This window comes from Cyphomyrmex costatus, unplaced genomic scaffold (genome assembly GCF_001594065.2).
Source record: "Cyphomyrmex costatus isolate MS0001 unplaced genomic scaffold, Ccosl1.0 scaffold61, whole genome shotgun sequence".
NCBI classification, from domain to species: domain Eukaryota; kingdom Metazoa; phylum Arthropoda; class Insecta; order Hymenoptera; family Formicidae; genus Cyphomyrmex; species Cyphomyrmex costatus.
In genome coordinates this window covers 769,002-792,230 of record NW_017280167.1, presented here as the reverse complement: position 1 = coordinate 792,230, position 23,229 = coordinate 769,002, and the positions used below count along the sequence as shown (strand labels likewise).

At 35.2% G+C, this 23,229-nt stretch overlaps 2 protein-coding genes across 2 annotated transcripts in view; both read right to left on the bottom strand.

Moving 5' to 3' along the window:
* Cad99C (cadherin 99C) overlaps window positions 1–18,612 on the bottom strand; it is a 121,375-nt gene extending 102,763 nt beyond the window's left edge. The window contains exon 1 of the mRNA XM_018547212.1: window positions 18,587–18,612. Coding sequence (XP_018402714.1) covers window positions 18,587–18,589 — 3 coding nt within the window. The 5' untranslated portion in view covers window positions 18,590–18,612. The remainder of the gene's footprint in view (window positions 1–18,586) is intronic.
* A 1,962-nt stretch (window positions 18,613–20,574) lies between these two features.
* mRpL1 (mitochondrial ribosomal protein L1) lies at window positions 20,575–22,932 on the bottom strand. Its single transcript, XM_018547167.1, has 8 exons — window positions 22,914–22,932; window positions 22,502–22,694; window positions 22,206–22,419; window positions 21,811–21,990; window positions 21,576–21,690; window positions 21,091–21,209; window positions 20,877–20,974; window positions 20,575–20,772 (listed from the first exon to the last, which is right to left on the bottom strand). Exons 1-8 carry the CDS (start codon window positions 22,930–22,932, stop codon window positions 20,622–20,624), a joined length of 1,089 nt encoding a protein of 362 aa, XP_018402669.1. The 3' UTR covers window positions 20,575–20,621.
* Window positions 22,933–23,229: the final 297 nt, after the last annotated feature.

Here is a 23,229-nt window from a genome sequence, read left to right as displayed (position 1 = left end):
AAAAAAAAAAAAAAAAAAAAAAAAAAAAAACATTTAATCCTGTCTCGATCTCGAAGAGAGATTGTATCGCGAATCGGCAAATGGACGGCAAAGTTGATTTACAACGACGATTATTTTCACGATGGCGTGCCGTAAATTCCGCGCATCTCCTGGGCGTCGTTTTCCATCCACGCGATCTCTTCCGGTTCTTCTTCATCCGATCGCGAACGTGGGTGTCAAATACGCCGATTATGCGGGATGAGCATCTGCATATCGCTATGCGCGCGCTATTACACTTCTCAGCTGCAAGGAACAATGCCATTATTCCCACCCTACGAGAGGCACGCGGATGTATCTCGGTACCATTGTACCGTCGTGAAATAAAACGATCGGCAACGAGATCGCAACACGATAGACTATGAGCACGGTCGCTCTGCTTAGCTGTTTATGCGCCACGCAACCATAAGCAGCCTCGACGATGACTTATTTCGCGTCGAAGCTTCTTAATGAAGGTTTCTTCTCGCAAGACGTCCCATAATGGAGACATCTGTCGCGCTCGTATGTATACTTCAACAAATATCGAGAAGGAAGATCTACCAAGTCATTTCCGCGTGTAATACGAGCTGATTCAAAACTACTTAAGATTTTATCTTATTTTAATTAACCTTCAAGTTAATTTCGCGATCGATATTGCACGAGATAAAAATCTTGGCAGTGATAAACGGCCTGATGGAGATGACACATCTTAACCTTTAGTCCGCACGATAATTTTCCGGTCTTTTGCTACACATGATGGATCGTTTCTATCTGAGTTAATTTGCATCACTTTCACAAGAATATAAAAGTTTTAACGCTAAATATTCATAGAAAGTTCAATTCGTATCCCCAATGTACCGAATATCCGGAACATTGAAAGAATCATTACGAAATATGCAAATATCGATGAAATGTTCAGAACATTGTATGAATACCCCTTGCACATAGCGTGAAAATCACTCGAGAGCAAGTGCTTTTACATTCCGTAAATATTTCGGGATATTCTGGAATATTCTTGGAATGTTGCTTTCTGGGATTTTAGCAACTTTTTATCAATATTTCAGGAATGTTTGGCGTTAGCTGGGTTCTTACACTTATTCAGCACAGATCATTTCAACAATATTACAACGACATTGCAGTGTTTCAGTAATATTACAGTAACATTGTAAATGTTATGCAACGTTGCTACAGTTTCTGTGTTTAATACCTTTAGAAAGTATTTTTATAAAGTTATGTATTTAAAAAAAAAGGATAAGGACCACGCTTAGTCGGCTGCTTCTAATATTTTAAAGGAAAAAAACACACAGGACACGAATGACCCATCATATACGTAGGTAGTAAGGGTTAAATTACATCTTTTTGTTTAACCTTCTTTCTTTTCTAAAAATTACGATATTTATTACATACATATAAAGAAATTTGTGTTTGAATGCTGGTGGAATAAATATCGCGTGATAATCAACGTTATGTGATCAACAAGCTGCATCTCGCCGACAAAAGAACATACTATATATAATAAACGAATTAATTATGTATGCATATTTGCGAGATCTCGTTTATGGGATCGTAGAGTAACAGAAAAGACATTTTATTGCTCGTCAAATACTTTAATCATATGCGTTAAAGATCAGAGCGTTAAAGATCGGAAAATACAGAAAAGATAATAAAAATTTCTTCATATAAAAGTGAAGCCTGAAGTCTAATTTAACAAGAAACAATTGTAATCTCTAATAAACTCCAATCCTTGTTGCTATCCTAAATTTCTTACAATTATCTATTTATATTTTTAAATCTCTTTTATCAATTTGAAATTTTTTAAAAATGAGAACCGTCAATAATTCCTAACATGAAGAGCTTTTTTCTTTGCTTTGTTGCCCAATGTTTCGTGATAAGCAGTTAAAGACCCGTTCGGAATCGTTACCATAAACGCCTGACTCGCCTAGTATTCAGAACGAGTTTGATTTATTTTTCAACTGCTCACAAGATCTTTCTCTCTCTCCCTCTGTTTCTCTGCCCCCGTTGGCCGTCGCGAGGCGCCGATCCCGGCACACATAGCCGACTAATCGAGACGCTAATTACAGGCACGCTCGCGGGCATCGGATCGTTAGGTCGGCGTGCGGTGCAGCCGCAACGTTTCCATCTTCGTTTTGAAGCGTTGCAGCTTCGCAATTACGAGATACGCGGCGCGAGTGGTTTCGCGAACCGCTCCGAGAATAATCGAAACTACGCATCGTACCTCCTTCATTCGAGAACACGGCTGCGTTCCTAAAAAAAAAAATTTAAAAAAACGACGAATCGCCGCGAACAGTAAAAAGAACATCGTGATCGCACACGTTAAATCGAACGCGTCGATCAGCTTGAAAATTTTTCTGGAGTTTTTACCATATACATATACGTATAATACCTACGCAACGATGATGTAATGATAATGAAATTGTCGTTAAAAATTACAGAATCAATGCTGGCATCGAAAAATCTTGCAAATATGCAAAATATCCTAGAAACCTTAAATATTTTTGATAATGTATAAGTAAATATATTCTCGAGTTTAATTATCATAATTTTTAATCAGTCTGTTATAATTATAATAAAAACTTATTTTTTTCTTTCTTCGTAAATTTATTATGAAACCTGAAAATTTTTTTGGTAATGGTTATTAATATGATTTTGAAAACGAGTAGAAATATCGATCGAATCTACATTATTCGAGTCTGCACTTATGCAGGTCTCGAGTAAAGGCCCTTAACCCGCTTTACGTTGATTTTCACGACGATAATTGGAATACCGCCTGAAAGCTCACGTCGCGATCGTAGTAATTGCAGCAGCGTGCAAGACGCCAGTATAAAAAGAAATAAATAATGCGCAAGGTATACTTCTCTCAAAAACATGTTAGTGAATCTTTGAAAGATTTACGAATCGAAATTAAATGCTAAGACGATTTGCGAATTAAAGTTAAATGCGAAAATTTACGACCACAGCGGCAAAAGGGAGAAGTATTATACCCTGTTTCGCATACACGCGATTAGAGAAAGTTTGGCCTCATCCTCGAATGTGAGCCGACAGACGAAAGACGGGCGTAATCGATTGTGACTTTAGAGAAAGCCGAGGCTACGTTGCGGTTTCCGTTGCATTCGAACAGTTGAATTCCTATAGCATTTTTACGTGCTTCGTCCACAATCCGTAAACAGAAGGAAGAAAAAAAATTCCTTGGGGAATCAGGTTGTTAAAATCTGTCTATCGACATAGATGACTGCACATTGACGAAGTCCAATTCTTGTCAATTTCTTCGATCCGTGAGATTCACACTCCTATGAATTCAGGTAGGAATTTCGTGTCCACGACTTCGTTTCACACATTCCCGCTGTTACTCTCTCTCTCTCTTTCTCGCTTCCTTTCTCCCCTGTTTTCTACGCTGAGCGACTCCTTGTAGTCTCTTCCTTCTTATCCTGCGTCGTATCGTGCACCTGGCTACCTGCTCTACGACCTGCTTGTTCGCCAGTGCTCGCGGCTGGCAACCGACAGTGTGCGGTTAAAAGCAGCACACACATACACACGCCCTTTATATAGAAGATTAAACTGGTAACTCGCCCTGGAAAACGCTCCTCATGCACTTAGAGACGCGCCTCCGCGCAGGGAGAATATGTCTTCTTCTACCATTGACGCAGTGTCCCTCAACCATGCTTACCGTCTGACATCAACCGCAGGATTGGCATTCCGGAGATATAAATGTAGACAATTCTATTACCGCAGCGTAATTTCAAACGTTCCTACGTATCCGAGAATTGCTTCAAAAGCCTCAGAATTGCACGAAAATTCACACGGAATTAAGAAAAGAATTTTTAAGTATCTAAAAATTTAGCTTATGAATATAGGTCTGAAAATAATTTTGTTGGATTATGAAATTGTGTAGGACGCTCAAACTAGTTGCTGGAGTGTCAAAACTTCTTGCAACATTTCTAATCATTCTTGAATTTTCTACACAATTATTTTCATGATCCTAACAAAATTAGTTTCAGATCTGGATCTATCTAAATTTTTAGATATACTTCAGTAAATTATTTAATTCTTTTTAACAATCGCTTTCCGCGACTTTAATTCTCAGAGAGAAAAACAAAGCTCGAAGCAAATGGAAATAATAATAAACTAAGAATATATAATGCAAGGGAAATAATAAGATAACAATAAAAATACAAAGATAAAATAATATAAACACCATATTACTCTTTTCGAGTTTATTCGAGCGAAAACTATACGAAATTGCAATAAGCTAAATTCATTTATTAACCTTGTCATAAATTCATATTTATGCAAATTTGTTACAAACTCATTTGTTGAGTCGCAGAGAGTGGTTTTCATTTATTATCGATGCAATGCACGACAGGCACACTAAGCTTTACGCGCGAACGCATCGACGCGCGTCAGGCACGCACTCGGGAAGTCTGCGTCTCGTCTTGCCTTGCAACGGTAACTAAGCAATTCCAAAACGACAATTAATGCAACAAACGCGAGCGAATGATAGATAATACGCGGCGACGCGGATGTGCACGCATTCAGTGTAGCGGTCGTTCCTCAACTATGGATTTGTAACGTTGATTTATGACCGCGACGAGCAGGCGCGAGTTCCTAATCACCGACATTAGTACGCATTAATGCGCGTAGAAAGCACAGATTGATGTTTCTCTTTCCCTCTCTGTCTCTGTGTCTCGAGAAGCGGAAAATAATTCGATAATAATTTACGCGCCGCGCAAAAATAAATAAAGGATATCGCGGAACACGCGGTTCGGTGGCAATTTCACCGATTAAAACCTTGTAGAAAAATGCACCGCTGTCTTATTATTTCATATAAAGTATTTTATATAAAGTACAATAGAAACTCTATTACCGAGGAAAAATACTATTCGCCAGAGAAATCAAGCGTGAAGCAAAGACTTTCTCAAATAAAAACGCTCGATTACGTTTTATCTCACATTTCTCTGTCGTAATAACGTTAATAATCATTATTACCATGTTAATTATGATTACGAATGTTATTGTAATTTGAATCTTTCTGTCGTACTGCTTTGTATTAATATTAATTAAATACCATATCGCAATTAATATGCAGAAATATAACAAAAATTATATCACAGATTTTTTACACACACGTCTTTATAATAAAAGTATCTTAATTTATCTGCGAGAGAAAATCAAGAGTTGATTCATCTCTGAATTAGTTTTTAAACGTTTTGAAGCATAACTGACAGCTATTTCGTATGTGAATACGAATTTTATTCTTTATTTCAATGTACTAATTTTTTCTTCAGTTTAATGTCATTATTATAATTTTTTATTTCCATTAGGAAAAAGAATTTCCACGAAGAAAATGTATAATAAAAGTGAAACAATTCCCGAACAGTCACGAAAAAGCGAAAGTTGTACTCTCCTTTGTTAACACTTCATCCATTACTCAATTTTACTCTAATTAATTTTCTTTAGGATAAAAAAAAAGGTTACTCTAAATTTATGCTTTAATTAATTTTTTCGTACGTTTTATAGAAACGAATAAAGAACGCGAACCGGACGTGCGGACGTGAAGGAATGTCTATTCGCGAAATCCGCTCTCTAACTGTAAGTCGCGTGTTACACGATCAGGCGACACGAGAACGAACGCAAATTCCGCGCCAACAAATTCCGCTTCGCAGCGGGGTGCATCGATCTCGATGCGGATGCAACGTGTCGCCGCTCCCTTACGCCGCGTCCGAAGTAAGTCGGGCCCATGGGATGTCGTCACGTTTTCCTTGTTAATACCTACCCGAAGAATTTCCTAGAGCCGGATCCCCGCGGCGTGTAGGTGGTCCTCGCAACTTTCGCGGTCACGGTAATACCGACTCTTGTGTAAGGCGAATATATTTCTCCCGCTGTACGAAGAAATTGCGTTCCAAGGGCGAGCAAAGTGAGAATGACAATCGAATTATTTAAAAAATATATATATATATATATAATATAGAAATTATTTAAAGTAAAATATTAAGTTCTAAAGATATTATATAATTTTATATATATAGAAATGCTACAATTATATATTATGCAATCTAAATAAAATTTACGCTTTTTTATTTTTTATCTTCTAATTTTCTCAGGCAAGTATATAGTGGAATTATGTATAATATGTATAAGCCAGTCCATTACTTTGCATTTATAAATAAATATCATTGTAAGTATAAAAAATAAAACTTAGAATAAAATGTCTATGGAATTTAACATTTAATAATACAAAATACTTGAAAATCGGAAAATAAATAAGAAATCGCTAATCTTGTCTTTTTACAAAATTTGTATAATAATTATTACAGTTAATTTATTCCTTTAATTTATTCATATGATATGACAGTTATTCATATGTAAATTAAAATAAATAAAAAATAGAGAAGGAGGATCTCAAGGATCTCTAACGTTAAAATTTAATAATTATATAAACTCATGCAAAAAAGGACATTTTATTTAAAAATGAGGTTTGAAAATAAGAATAAGGTATTCGAGAAATACTAATACAGATTTAGACAACATTTTAAACTGTGTTATGAAAAATGATTAATCATCATTTTCAAAAACGCGTGATGTTTCGTTGCTTTTTGCAGCAAGAATCACGGTATACATACAGTTGAAGTGACTACACTGACTATTAGATTCAATGATAATAGACGAAACTAACTCGCAAACTTAATTCCAAAAGATATTTAGCGATTGCGAAGTGCATTAGCGTTACTATGTTCTGACTTCCTTCTTCCTACATGCACCTATGCATTAATCGCATACTACCGAAGCTATGCACGCGCACGAACTCGGAAGATAAAGTAAGAGAGTGGCAAGAATGGTCTTTACAATTACAGAATGATATTACTCGCGCATGAAAAAGATAAGAAGAAACTAACGAAAGCTGCACCAATTAAATCGACTTCGCAAAATAAAGGGGATAGTTTTTTAATGCATACAACGGGGTAATGTTAGGAACTTTTATTCTAATAAAACATAACATTTACGACAAATATTTATTAAAAAATGAATAATTTTTATTCTGATACATTTTTAGAATTCACGAAATAATATTTTTTCTATTCTTTTCCTTTTGTTATTGAATTGTGAAACTTTTACTATTAATAAAAAGTAGAAAAACATTTCTTTTCGATGTGCACGATAATCTCTTCTAGAAAGAAAGTGCAATAAACAGTAGAAAGCAAACGAGTAAACGTGAACTACCAGAGGGCACAAGAAAGTTGACCGTACTCCTCCTTTCCTATTCTTCCCATCTTCGCGTCTGGGTGAAAATCGTTCGATGACAGGAGCGTGATAACGATTCGCGTGCCGATCGATGTGCCGGCACTATTTTCCATGCTGTGCAAGAAATCATTTCATACCACACTATTTCCGGAATAGCTTCAATTTTCTTATAAAAAGCCGTATAATAGGCGTTTCAATAGTTACATACATGACGATGTAATTCTCTTCACTTTTTGCTACATTCAAAACTAACTTCCTGCGATCGCAATTGTATAAATATAGACCTATCAAAACATTTCTCTGTGTATCTTGGAATATTACATACATCTCCCAAGTGAATGAAATACAGACATGACACGCGACGTGGTAATTACACCGAGCAATTTGCAAAAGTATATCACACAGGTTTGCATGAATCGTCAACGACAACAGGTGTGCGATATTCATTCTCCCGACGGATTCTCAAACATTCAGCGACGCGCCGCTCCTCCCCCTCAGTAGACGGCGTCCTAATTTATACCTCATTTGCCAGTGTACCTGTCACACAGGGAGGAGATGTTGTACGTCGCGGCCAGCTGCGTAAACCTGAACAGCCGGTATGGGTGCAGAGGTCAAACGTAGAGAGTCAAAACGCCGTCGTCGGCTTGCAATGGACGGGGTACACGTGCTGGTGCTAAGTTACGAGAAACTAGTCGTAAATCGAGGTGAGCTCCGAAGTGCCTTCACCGCCGTGGGCGCCGATATAACGGTGACGGTCAGGTCGCCTGTGGCCTCCTTTTTGCCATCCGTCCGTTCCTCTTCGGCGTTCCATCGTCGACTTCGGCGATTCGCGTAACTGTACATTCGTTCACGTTAGCCCCCCTAACCGTCAATGACCTGAGAAAGGCGCAGAAAAGGCCCACAAATACCCGGTGTCATGATATTATATGCATAAATCCAAAACCGCAGGATTAGAAGGGATTTAAGGCTCTCCTTTCACTTCCTATCTACTAGAGTTAAGCGCCAGAATGGAGAACATTCACGTGGAAGGGCACGATTATCAGAAAAGAAACACGCGAATATATATTAAACGTCTAAATAAACTTACGTGAACATTACGGCTTATCACTTTCCTAATAGCCCAATTAACGCTAACGAGAAAATGATACTTAATATTACAGGTAATATCAGTGCGAGGTAAATAAAACTTGCAGTCTCTTTCTCTTGAACTGGTTCTATTATTGCTTACTTAAGAGTGCCCGTTTGCCGATACTCGTCGATCAGTAGTGCCGTGCAGTAGAGAAATCTTTGACGGCCGATACATGAATCGCGTATGCCGGTTTCTAGCTGTCTCGTAAGAATTTCGAGGAGCGTGGTAATCGCGTCGATCAATGGCATGTTCTTGAATCACTTTCCAGAAAAACGAGCGCGAGTGAGGAGCATGTAATTATGATTCCTTGAATGCAGTATCTCCCGCTCGAATATTACACAATAGTGACGTACAAAAGAGAATAATCCCGCCTTTTTTTGCATCCGCCCTCTGACGCACGCCAGAGAAGAAAATTGACCACAATGATTCCGAACTTGATTTTAGAAAAAGTGAGCACCCACAAGATCTTTTTGCTTTCGATATACTGATTATTCTCTGAGATAGTAATAGATTTCACTTTAAAGAAATCACGAGCGATTAATTCTTTATAATAAGAATCTTATTAGACCGTACATTTGAAAACTCAACAAATAAGAAATAGGATATAAGATAACGATCGAAACTGCGGATCTTTAATGCTTTAAATAATTTAATGTGAATTTTGTATACATATACTATATGTATTTGTCTATATATCATATTTGTAGTTATTTGAATTGCACTAAACTACTAAAATAATATCACAATTAAATTTTGATGCTTAATAGATATCTATTATATTAAAGAGATCCTAATATAATAGAAATCTATAAATAAATTCATTTATTAATTCTTTACTGAATAAAAGAGAGAAATATAGATTTATATTAAACAATCAAATTATATACATATATCAAATTCTATGCACACATGTATTGTGTACGTTGTAAAGAAGAAAAGAATTTTATCCATTTTCACTGCTTTCATAATTTATTTAATCCTTAAGAGATTCGAATATTTGAAATGCAATATATTTTATTTTGCGTTTTCTCTCTTCTTCAGCAATTTACGATTCACATCTGTTCTTCTTGATCCGCTGTCAGAGCAATCGTGAATATCGAAGTTACCAGGAAGCAAGGAAAAGTATTATCGCAACGCTGTCTATATTTTGCCGCCAGCGTTTTCTTACACGCGAAGACGCGTCGTTTGACACGTGGGAAAAAAAGACCGTGTATGTACTCCACGCACTCGTGCTGTAACCGCGCCATGAGAATTCGCCCTTTGTTACGATTACACATCCTATGAATCGAGGCAAGGATAGTTTCGCTCTAGCGGATCTCTATCTCGTTAGGCGCGTTAATTCTTCGCACGACGTGGAAGTTTTAATGAATTTATCAAAATTACGGTACCGCGGAAAAGAAGAGGTCCGACGTATATTCATATGCAATAGCTTTGCAATGCAGCTACATAAATCTGAGGAATATTCGATGCAAATTAATGCTGGATGCATTTATTAACGGGATCGACAGAGCTTTGATTGCTCGGTTTCAGTGGCTTCTGTGGCAATTAACAAATCACTGCAGTTTCATCATTGCGCTGTCGTTATCGAATCGAGTGGATTATTTACACCTGTCAAAGTTCAGTCATTCGGTGTGGTTTACAGCGAATTTCATAACCGACACCGACTACCGTTGCTAATAAAATCCGCAAACGGAGACCCAACGAAGATTATTTAACACTTATCCAAGCCATTTACGCAATCCTTCCTGTTCGCGCTGCGATAGTCGGCGCACTTAGCGAATAGTAATACTAATAATCATTGATTACGCACGTCAAGATTAATACACTCGATCCCGTTTGAATTTCAACGAGCAATTAACTGCCTCAAAAGACCAGTTCCTAAGAAAACTTTTCACTCTTTTCAGCTTTGGTTTACTTTGGTATTTAAAATGCATCTATAAATTGTACAATGATATATGTATCAACATTTTTTTAAGATATTTCAGATTTGAATTTAATTCAATGTTTTCTGCCGAAATAAATTAAACACTATAATAAGTTATGAATTTGATTTCTTCTCTTTTTCTCTCTCTCTCTCTCTCTCTTTCTCTCTCGCTTATTTAACACTTATCCACACTTGATTAATTGATTCTTAGTTATTTATAGTATTACGTAAAAGCAAGATCATTGCTACTTTTTTTCTATTATCTAATCGAGAAATCGTTCTGATTGAACGACTTATAACACGGCGACATAGCTTCGCGTTAAGGTGAGATTCGCTTTCCTTGCAGTAGGATGCAGTTCAGCGCACTTATGCAGCGGACGAACGCGTTGTCATCGTCACCCAGTATATGTCTCGCGAAGGAAGTGAGTAACAAGAAGAACCGGTCGACCTGGCACATAACCGCTTCGTATCCGTCATTTTTCCTTAGCTGATATACCTGCTTCTCCTCTGCCCCTCCCGAAGTCTCGCGTCCCGGCTCATATATGCTCAGGACTTTCCTTCGCGTGAATGTCACGTTGGCATTTTGCAACGAATCGCTATTAACTATCGCTACTATTATTACCTTAGTTATTCCTCTGCTTTGTAATAATAAAGAGATATAGTCTTGCGCTTTTCAATCGCTGCGCCAAAAGGTGTCGTTAATCCCATGAAGAAGAACGAAATATTCTCCGATATAAGTAAACTTGTTGTTACACCACATCGCAGATTCTTTAAGAATTTCGAAATTAATTTTCCTTTATTTCTCCACATAGTAAGAAACATTTCATATTTGTATCGAAATTCACTCAACATTTTTTATTGAATTTTTTATACGAATATTAATTTAATACGATATGTGATTATGTTATTTAAATAGTTTAATTGATATTTAACATATTTCTTAGTGTTAAAATAACACAATTTATAAGTGAACAAATAACATAAATAATAATACTTTCAAACGTAAATTCTAAAGATGAATGAACAAAATATTTAATTATTACATAAATTTTACTGAAAAAATATTGTTTCCACAGTTTATTTACAAACTGTGTCAGTATTACATCTTTTGTGTTTATCTTTTTAAATGATATTTGTGTTACTTTCTAATATATTCAGGTTATGTTATAATACATTTTGAGCGAACCGTTTAGGGAATGTGAAATGTCTTAAATTTAACACAAATTTTCTAATAGTATAATTTCATTTCTCCAAATTTTAAAAAAGTCAAGCTTAGATAGTTACTAAACTTGCTTTAGTGAAATAGTTTCAATCGAATGTTAACATAACAAAAAATTTAGCGGTTAATACAATAAAAAACAGTATTTTATTGAATCAACTAAACTTGAATTTTACAAATATTTAGTAATTATTATCAAACGATTACTAATATTGTTATAATTTGATAATATTTATTGCACCAACATACTATAACAAAATACATTTAGTTACTGAGAATTAAATTTTTTTCTCATTGTTGACAAATTAAATCTCGAAAACTAAAATTTTGTTAAAATAATCTTAAAATTAATTGAAAAATAATACTTCGTGATGTGATGATACAAATCTTTTGCGTGAATCTGATTTACTAATCTAGAATAATGATTTTCTCGACATCGTAATGTATAATGATTTATCTTTCGATTTAATCCACTTTCTTGCTCTAATCTATAAAACGGTCAGCGTACAGTAGACTAAACTGGTCCATTGTGTATCAGAAATAACCAACACATTGACGATAACATCTAGTATCTACGCGAGATTGAAAAACGCGGTATACACAATATTTTATCAAAGTATCCAGTTAACAAGCCGCGCGAAACGATTTGCCACGGACCAATTTGCCGGAGGGATAAAAGGTTGTGTTTTTCATGCCGTTGTGAAACTGGACCAATCGCGCAATTCTTGGCCAAACACGCGGTCGAAGGATCCTAGTATTCGAGAAAAGGGAAAAAGACCACGGGAGACAGACAGACAAACAGACTGGTTGAGCGGCGCCCGATTGCGCGAGCGGATTACGTCAAGGCATATCTGTCCCGCCCGGAGTTTCCTGGTACACATATCAGAGTGCATTAGAAACGGCATGCATTAGCGTTGGTCGCTGTACCCGATCCCACGACCTTATCGCGGAAAGGTTGCGGTAAGTTCACGCGGAAGGGAAAATCGCGCGGATTCGCAGATCCACGCTCCCACGAAAATCGCCGATTTGCAATTTTCCGGCGAACGAGCGTGGAAACGAACGAGAGAGAGAGACACGGTTCCGTACCGTCGCGAGTATACCATAAGATACAATTAGGGTGTGAACCATGAGTGTGTCGATCGACAACAAAGGAGACGGATCGAGGAAGAGGAAAACGTCAACGTTACGGAGACATGTATTAGCCCTCTCTTTCCTGCCCCCGCAGGGCTATGATTAGCATTCGCTTCTGGAGCCAGGTTTTGCGGCAATCCGGCACGCATGACTGGCCCGCGCCTATATAGACACGCGCGTATACGCAAAACCGTAATTTCGCATCGTGTGTTAATAAAACGCCTCGTCGTCCCCGATAGGATAATGATCCAGAATCGATCTGTTCGCCCGCATCGATACACATACGCCGATACTCATACCGCGATCTATTAAGATCGCCGCTAAGAAATGCATGACAACGCCGCGAACAGCATTTCCGAGAGATTCATACGGTGGATAAAGCGTATCGAGCGAGATACGAAGCGCTGAGAAAACGATGTAGAGCTTAAATCATACTTATAACCGGTATTTCTCTTTTATAGACAGTTGAAATACGTACGATTGCGCGTTTATTTCCGAACGGAGTACTTCATTTGATAAATAATGAATTTAATGAGATCGTGTATCAAAAATAAAACTTGCCTTTAAAAACGATCGCGTCAACTTTAGATAGTGACAAATTGTAGAAATAAGTGAAACACGGTTTGATTAAGCCATGGTGGAAGAAAATGTCTTTCATCACGGTCTGAGCCTCGCTAAAAACTGACAATTGATTCGTGAAATACATATTTGCTTTCGTATAGTTAAAAAATTAGTGGAAATTGAAACTATCAGGCCACCTGTCATGGAAAAAGTCGAAATGAATTCCGATCGGAATTAAATACTCAATTTTTTTTCTAGAACACACAATAGAGATCTAGGGAATAATTGGATAATTTCGATTGGAATCCATTTTGAATAGTTTTATAATACATATCCCAAGCATGTATTACGTAATTGTTCGGAATAGATTCTAATCGGAATTATTCAATTTTCTCTAAAAAAAACACAATAAAAATCTAGAAAATACAATAATTTACCAATTCTAATCAGAATTTATTCCGAAAATACGCACCGTGAATGATTCCTAAATTTTTTTTCAAATTGTAGCGATTGTTTATTAATTGTACTATATTTATAGATTTTCAACCAATTATCATCATTTCATCTTGTTCACCGAATGTTGAACAAGATTGTCAGAACGTTTACTGAAATCTTGTAAAAAAAATTCACTGAGAATGTATTTTGTATTGAAGAGAATATGAACCGAAGGTCGAAACGTATATACTCTTTATTATTCATTTCGAATAAATTTTATATAAAAAACACACACTAATAACTTGTGTCGGCTCACATATTGGCATATTATTAATTTTTTTTGGATTTATTCATCTAAGCCTATTGATTATCTTGTTATTTTTTTCACATCCTCTTTTAAATTTCATTCTTCGAATATATTTTATGCATATTGCACATACATTTTTTTTTAAGCTCTGAAACTTAGTAGTTCAAGCATTTTTTCTATTTGCATTCTATTCACAATTTGTTTTGGAATTCGTTCGTGTAGATTGCTGTAAGGCATTTCTTATAACGTAACAACCGGACATAATTACTTTAATATTTTATTACCGAGTCATTAGTATGGGATTATAACAAAATCCAAAAACGAGAAACCTTGCGATCCAGTCTCGTCGTTCGGTTCGGTAAACACGAGATATCTCGTGAGCAGTACGCAATGAGTTAATATTTCATAAATAAAAAGCTTCTAATTAGCAAAATCGCATCTTCAATAAGCCTGCTTCGTTCAAACTACCTTTCACTGTCAGCGAATATTATTCGATTTTTCGACCTCGAGCTTCAACCTCGCGAAAGGACATCGTATCGTGACATAGTTGAGAAATTATTGGTACTTAGATCTTATAATGTGCAACGATTTCTTGCCTCGCGTGACTTCACGACGTACTGCTTCGTGAGATGGTGGTTCGTAAAAATTCTTGGCAAATGACAGTCAAGGCTTCGATAGTTTTATAATTCGATATGTGAGACCACTAAGGAAAGATTATTCAAATATTATGCTCGATATTGTTATCGAAAATACTCAATTGATAAATTTTTTTTTGATACTTGCAGTATTAATAGCAACCCAGTTGACACTGAAAACAATTCATATATTAAAAAACTTTTGTGTGTATTTGTATTAGAAATAATCCACTCAAGTCCTTGTATTGTTCAAATTTGGTGTTGAATTGTTAGTATATTTGAGTGTCAATTTGCGATTGTGTTATTTGAATATTTTACATTAAATTGATATTTAACATTTCTCTGTGTTAAAATAATTTAAGAGTAAGTAAACAAAAAAATGGCATAAAAATGTTTTTACAACATAAATTCTGAGATAAATTAATCAAATTTGTTAATTTAACGTATTGTAAATGTTAATTTTAATGAGAAAAGAAATATGAAGAAATATATATTGTATATAAAGAAATGTGAATTTAATTAAGCAATATGGTTGCTTAAAATTGTCGGTGTTGTTTTTTTTTATATTATTTTTTTAATATATGAACTATGTTAACATAAATTTCCCAACTGTATAACAAATGTAACATAACACATCGTCACATAACAATTACATTGTTGAGTACGAAACTATAACCTTAATGTTATGTTATTTTCGTTGGTATCAACTTGACATATTAATATGCGTAAGAAATTTATATTTGTCAAATGATCGTCTTCAAGTTTTCGAAATAACCCCAATCTACTCGACCAAAAAACCAGAAGAAGACCCAAATGCGTTTGTGCAAATTGAATCTTCATACATATAAATTAACAAGTTCAGATATCATCAAGGAGGAAAGAAGGGGATCCGCGCGACGTACGAGACGTATACTTATTGAGAATAAATTACAGACGACTGCTTATGAATTTGGATCGGGATTCGGGCGATAAGCAACACGCAACGATCCAGCGGATCACGCGTCGTAGTAATATAAATCGAGACACGCAATCTACGCACGGCGTGCGCATAATGTAGACGCCACGATCTATTCGCGCGCGAGAGCAGAATTAATCTTTCGCGGCACAGAAATTTTATGCACAAACAAACGATGCAAAAAAAGTCATTCTATAAATAAAAGATGCCAGAAACATGGCGGTGGCAACTGCACTAACTGTATCAGTTCAATGTTTAGCTGCAATGATCTCTCGTGTAACATAATCTAAAGTAAACTGTTCCCGAAATGCTTGATAACATAAACCATTATGTCTGACAATGAGTCAATATCTCTTAATAGTCATTTACTGGTCACGATTAGTAATCACGTTGTGACGAAGACAGATGCTTTCTAGATGACTTGTCAATACTTATATAAATGCTCTCTCGTCGTCAGCAGCAAATATATCGTTTTATTTTTACTATTCAGGGTGGACCTCAACGTTTCAACAAGACTCAAATTTTATAAGAAATTTAATTCTGAATAAAAAGTTTCCTATAAACGTGTATCGAAAAATGTTCCTTTAAAAAGTTAGCGCCCTAAAACTTCTGAAATCACAATTTTATAAATATTTTTACAAGATTATCAGAGAAAGTATACGTTTTTTAACGAAAAGTTGTAGAAAATTAAACTACTACTCTACTTCTCTATTAGTTAACAGTTATAAAAAATTTTAAAAATAATTTAATTCTCTACAATTTTTTAATAGAAATTATGAAGAATTATTAAATTATGTTTTTAATTTAAAAATGATTGTAGTACATTTCATAGGTTTTTTAAATAACCAATTTCAAATGTACAAGAAAGTATTTTATCGACTAAAATATCGATTAAAATACTTGTCAAAAATACCCTTTATTTATAAAATCCAAGCCCCTAACAATATAAATAAAGAATATCTTTAAGAAGCTGTATCATTGATAACCAAAAAAAAATACTTTTGTACATTTGAAACTGGTTCTTAAAGAAATCTCAAAATCTATAGAATGTATAATATTACAATCGTTTTCTGTGATATCTTTTGAAAGATAACGTATGTTTAGTTTCCCTACTATTTGTAAAAATGTATAGAATAACCATAGAGATCGTTTGGAACTAACCTTTTAAAGAAGCATTTCTCGATCCATGTTTATATGAAACTTTTTGTTCAGAGAGAGAATTTTTCTTATAAAATCTCACAATCTGGCTGGAACGTTTGAATACCTTGTATATTATGGGGATTAAAGACAAGAGTAGTCCACGATTATATTGTAAAAAAATTTTGGCAGAATATGGCGAGGGGTCCTCAAAATTACTGGGAGTATCACGCGTAAAACGCACGTTCGCGTGTATGCCATATTAACGACACTCTTGTGGCTGCAAATTATGGACACCGCATACCAATCCAACGCGTCCGTATTCACCTTGCGAGCTTCCTCTCTTGTAGCTCGCATACGTAAAATGAAGATATCAGAGCTCGGCTGAACCTGCCGTACCTCCTCACACACATCGACCTTTATTATAAGATGCCCTTTAAACTCCGTGCACGTGAGAGCAACCGCGCGCATAATTTTAATGCGTAAGGGTTCATTTCCCCATATCGTATTCTCTGTTGCTCGAAAGAAGTACATAAAATAGGAATGGATATACGATAAAGATCATTGAAAATGCAGCGTGTATGTTATTTGTATCCGAAAAATCGCGATGTTGCAATGATCGCCTCGCTTCAATTGCTCTAATTAAATTTAACGAAAAAATAAAAAAAGAAGTTGAATACAATAATGGTAAAACTTGAAAAGAAATGCTCTATTTTGAAATAAAAATAATTGCAATGAACGTATAAGCCAAGAATTCAATTATACATAAATTATATAATACATTATACAGTTCAGTTAAGTTTAAGCATAATTGAATAAGAAGTTACAAGTTACACAATTCAGATATAAGAAAATTATAGGAAATTACAAATTATACAAGTGCAGTTACAAGTTGTACAATTCAAGTACAATTAAATGAAAAATTTAAGGCATTGGAATTAAAAAATCTGTAAATGGTCAAAGTGACGTTAAACATCAGAATTCTGACTTCTGTGTCCTCAAAAACCATGACTATTATTTAAGAGAAATTCTAATGATGATACAGCATAGAGGATGGGATTCAATAATAGTAGATGAATTGACTATACTAACAGCGGCGAGAAAAATTCGATTCTGTCTAATCTGTGCGTACGAAAAACGACGGGTAAAATTTTACACCGATAACTCACTAATTGATGACATGCTAGCGAGACATATAGGACGTAATTTTAACAATTAAAATATTTAATACTAAAGACCGTTAATGTAAGAACATAACTAATACGAAGCCTATAACAGTCTAGCTTGGATCTGGATGAGAAAATATAAAGCATATAACTATCACTAACTTGTCAATACATAATTTATACTGTTGAATATCCGAAGAATTGTTCTCCAATTCTTTTCATAATGTTATCACAATACATTGAATAGATTTTAAATCATTTATAATAATGCGTAATTTTAATCATAAGTTTTAAAAAAATGACACTAATTATTAACAGATGCTATCTTTAATAGTAATTTAAATATGTAACTTTCAACTATAAGTTTAAAAAATAATGTAGATGGCCTAAAAGTCGAACCGTCTAAATTTTTATTTTGATAGGATATGAATTTCGTAAAGATTAATTTCGTAATAACTAATGTTGACTTTTGTACTTCTTATATATTAATGATTTACTATCACAAAGTGTTTGTCAATTTATAAATAATTTAATAGGATAAATCAGAGTGATAACGATATGTGATATTAAATTAAACAGATGTTAAAGCAGTCGACTTTAGACTGCTATTTGAATCCAGCCTGGGATTATTCGGGGAAACGAAAAATCTCTGAGTCGTCAGATTCGATTTTGCAGAGCGCGTGCTCCGTACCGAAGGCGGTCTGTGCAAACTTACCATGACTGGTGCACGTGTGCGCCTATATGTCACCTAATGTCGCAGTTGTTGGCTGTTCAGCAGGGGCATGTCTACGAAGGAGGCAATCGGAGCGGCTGGCGTCGAGAGGGAAACTTGAAATCGTTGTCTCTCTCTTTCGTTCTCTCTTTTTTTTTCTCTTTCGTTGTGTCGTTGCACCCTACACAGTCAACACGTATCACACCATATGTAAACACATACACACAGAGAGATGCGTGCATACGCCTCCACTTTTCCACACACAAGATACGGACCTTCTCTGGTTCGCACGCAAAATTTTATATATATTTTTTTTTCAAATTTCCGCTACAATCAAGAAAGACTATCCGAAAGAGATTCCCGGCGCGATTGTCAACATCGATACCAAGAGGAATCAATCAGTAGGTCAATGAAGGGAATACGCGCCACCCGCTCAGAAAAAGCCACGTTTCCGGCGACGCGTTTGTTTTTCTGTGAAGAGGGAACGCGTGGCCGGCGTCGTGTACGATCACTAGCCAGTTAAGAAAGCGAGAGAAGCGACGGACGGATTTTCAACCTGGCGAACAGCGACTGAGCCCACGACCGGCAGGTAGGTGAGCCGTTGCCCCTCCACCGTTCGCTCGGTGCCGCACCACCACCGGTCGCCGCTCACCGTGTTCTCCATTCTCATTTCCTTCGCTTCACTTGCCTTCTGCCGCTCTTTCTACTTCTCTCCTTCTTCGTCCTCCTTCGTTGGCTTCGCTTCTTCTCGCCAGCCACACGTACGCGCGTTCCCCGCAGAGACGGCTGTGCCGTCGGGCGAACTGGGTGACCGCGCGTGTGAAAGTGCATCATCGTGTTCGACTGTAACGATCGCGATGATGCACTTTCGTGTGTATCTTCGTAAATGCTTTCGTCGAGATCCTTGCTGCGAAGACCTCCCACATTATAACGTCAGGCTCTCGCAAACGCTGAGAAAGGCAAAACTAGAGAGTTGTGTAAATAAATAGTTTCTTGAATCTCGTCGAAGATATCACTTCCGTAAAAATCTTCCTCAATTATTTCCGCTAGATCGTGGAACATACTTTTAACGTCTATAAAATCTCCATTCTTACAAATCTCATCTTTAAGTCGATGAAAAGATTCAAGCGCAAAAACTTAATTATAATTTGTTTTGTTAAAAATGCATGTGCAAGCATTCTTCGTTAAAGAAAAGTAGAACTTTACTTAGGAAGCATTTTTTAAATATAGAAACTATTACTGACGAAACGCATCAGAATATCGTAAAATATGGCCTCTGCTTCGAACCTGCAATGAATTTACAAAAGTTTCTCATGTTTACAGAAGCTTTTGCGTGTACAAGGGCTTCGTACTAGGCTACGACAAGACTATAAGATTTCATCAGACCTCGTATATAGAAGTTAAATATCTATAAGCGCTTTATCACCGAAGCCCTTGTATGTACAATAGCTCGCTCAATGAAGTAGAACCTTACGGTATTCATTAGTAGTAAATACGTTGCCTAGGGCATGTTAGCTCTGAAACCGCCTCTGTCTCCCTCTGTATGCTCGTGGCTTATTAACGCACAAGCGGACCATAGTCATCATGTTCTATCTGCGTTAACGAGATTACGTCCCGCATAATTATATGCCTCTCGGTGAAGGATTATTACGGTCAAACTATATATGTAGCCGCGAACAATTTCAATATTCTATATAAAATCATAATAGTTATAAATTTTTAGATGCAAAATATAATCGCTCATCTATTTTTTGTTACGTTATATAGTTTAATACGCTTTTTTAATTAATTTTGAAAGAAAATTTACAAAATCTACAATATAGTGTTTTAGAAGCATATATATATATATATATGTGTGTCTGTGTGTGTGTGTGTATGCGTGTGTATGTATGTATGCATATGCATGTATGGTGTGTGTATAAGTGAAATATAAAACTTCGATAATCGCAATGATAGGAAAACCCAGGTTTGTTTTAATTATTGCATATGTATATCTATAACTACATATATTATTTTATTGATAGTTCTATGAACAAACTTAATGAGACGCGATAACAGCGTCTTGCTTTCCTTCTGCTTCTGCTTCTGCTTCTGCTTCCGCTTCTGCTTCGGATGCTTTATTTTTAGGTAGATACTGTTCAAAGTCAATTTTAAACCTTTCTGGCGATGGCGAACATGTAATTAGAGTTCTATCAAAAAATATAATAATTGTATTATAATCACTTTTATAATAATTGTAATTATTTATTTGTACAATATAAATGAGAACATGATTGTTTGAATAATTTGTTACCTTGTAATGAAAAGTCCTGGTCGACGTGGCCTCATTTCATTGACATCCTTAATAATTGTAGCAAAATTCTCCTCCAACTGTTTTACATCCATATCAAGCTATAACATATGAAATTGATTGATAATTTTCTACAAGCCATGTGATAAAATATATAATTGGCATCAATATTCATAGTAAATACAAAACGTATATATAAACAACATCAAAACTTTACCGTCCCAAATGTAACATCAACAGTTCCAAAAGACTTAAAAGTTTCATGTGGTTTTCCCATATATTTCATACCAGTTAGAAACTTTGTTACCATCATTTCTATGTCAGTGTGTAAAGTACCTAGTACAAAAAAACTTTATGTGATAAAGAGAATGTAAAACATTTATTTTAAACAGATGTAAATCGTTCAATTTTGTTTTCACAAATCTTGCGTAAAATTTATATTTTAAACCAGATTAATAACATTTTTAAATTAGACAATACAAATGTTTATATCACGTATTACTAACAAAGCGAGAAATTCAATGCAAAGCATTTATAGAAATGCTCGCATTTCATATATTATTAAGTTTATACTTTCTGTGTCGCTATTGTGCTACATGTATACTATTTTTTTATGCTAATATATTTATGTAGTAGACTCACAAAGTGCATACAATATATTATAAAAATAAAAATTTAAGAGTATATAATATTTCCACTAACCTGATTTAGCGCTGGGAAACTTCTTCCTCATAAGTCCCCTAATTAATAATAAATCAGGTAAAATGGTTGGTTCGGACAAAATAATATCATATTCTTTCATTGAGAATTGTCCGCTCTAAAATAATAGACATTTCATCAATTATTAAACAATAATCTCTGCAAACTTATGACATGATATATGATGCATATATGTAGCAAGCATGTAAGCAACATGCTGTAAGAAACAATATCTTACATGAATCTGTTTTACTAATTGTTTACCGCCAACATAATGAGCTCCAGCATTTCTTGCAATATCTTCCATTTCAGGACTCTTACAGAATACTAGTAGTTTTCTGGTTTGACCATGATCGAATACATGTGGTAGACATACAATTCGTGAAAAAGCATCAACAAATTTTGTCTTTTTCACACCCTATAACGTATGATTAACAAATGATTTAGTACAATCTTATGTGTACATATATCTTACAAAGGCCAGTATAATCGATTCTTATATTTGAAAATGTCTTAATTACAGCTTAAGACATAATAAGCTAACCAGAAGGCTATACATTAACATCTTAAGACAGTCTTAAAATAAGAACCGACTATGAACACCACCCATAAACTTTATTTTTATTTTTTTACCTGCATATTCAATTCTATAAACGCTTTTATAGGTTCATTTGGCAAATTATATATAGTAGGATGATGTGTTTCACGATGATTTTGCACTGCTTCTTCAAATGGATATATTTTCCATTTATGAAAATTTGAAACATATACATTATCTATTGGTTCAGGCCTTGTGCTATCGTCTGGTGAAATATTCTTTAGCTCGAGTTTCTTCTGTTTATTTCCACTAATATTGCAAGAGTACAATATTTATGTTAATATATTAATAGTGATATATTTTCATATATATGATATAAAGACGTGCTTACGTTTTCATCTTTCTCTGATTGTGCGGGATGAAGCCCACTTTTTCAACGATCTTTTTGACTTTTTTCTTTCTCGCTTTTTCTCTCGTACCCTTCCTGGCAGCATAATTTCGTGCTTGTAGAAAACTGATCAAAGGACAAAAATTAAGACACGATGCTTGTCTATACATCATAGAAAGATTGTTTGATAACCAGCCTGTAAAATGGAACGGTTTTTAGAAAAGTGTAATATCAATCGTTTTGTCATACTAATTGAAAAAATATAATTTGAGGTTATGTACAAGAATTACTCTCATGAAAAAAAGCGCTAAATATGGAAATTTTGTTTGTTAAATAACACAAGCGAGAAAATATTTATTCAATTATTTTTTCATATATTATTGTAATATTAAAAGAGATAAGACAAAGCATGTACCATTAACCGTTGCCGCCATGTTTTATTAAGCACAAGAGAAGCAGAAGAAACGGAACACGAACTAATTGCACCATAGATAGCGGTCCTACTCGCACTTTTACGTGGCGTGTGGCTTTCCGAAAGTCATCAAAAAGTGCATTCCGTATTTGGTGAGAAAGGACAAATAATGCATCATGCAACTTTTTATGTGTAACGCAACCAAAATCAGTTTTTAAAAACACCACGCTATCTTAATTAATTATTTAAAATTGATTTTTAATTATTGCTTAGCTATCAAATTTATAAATATTTTTAATACATTATTCTATGTTGTGTG

What these genes read in the sequence shown, in the direction of transcription:
- mRpL1 (XM_018547167.1), bottom strand. An exon ending in AATCAGAGAAAGATGAAAAC is followed by an intron (nt 22,420 to 22,501) that starts GTAAGCACGTCT and finishes TTGCAATATTAG; the next exon opens with TGGAAATAAACAGAAGAAAC. An exon ending in CCAGGACTTTTCATTACAAG is followed by an intron (nt 20,773 to 20,876) that starts GTAACAAATTAT and finishes ATTTTTTGATAG; the next exon opens with AACTCTAATTACATGTTCGC.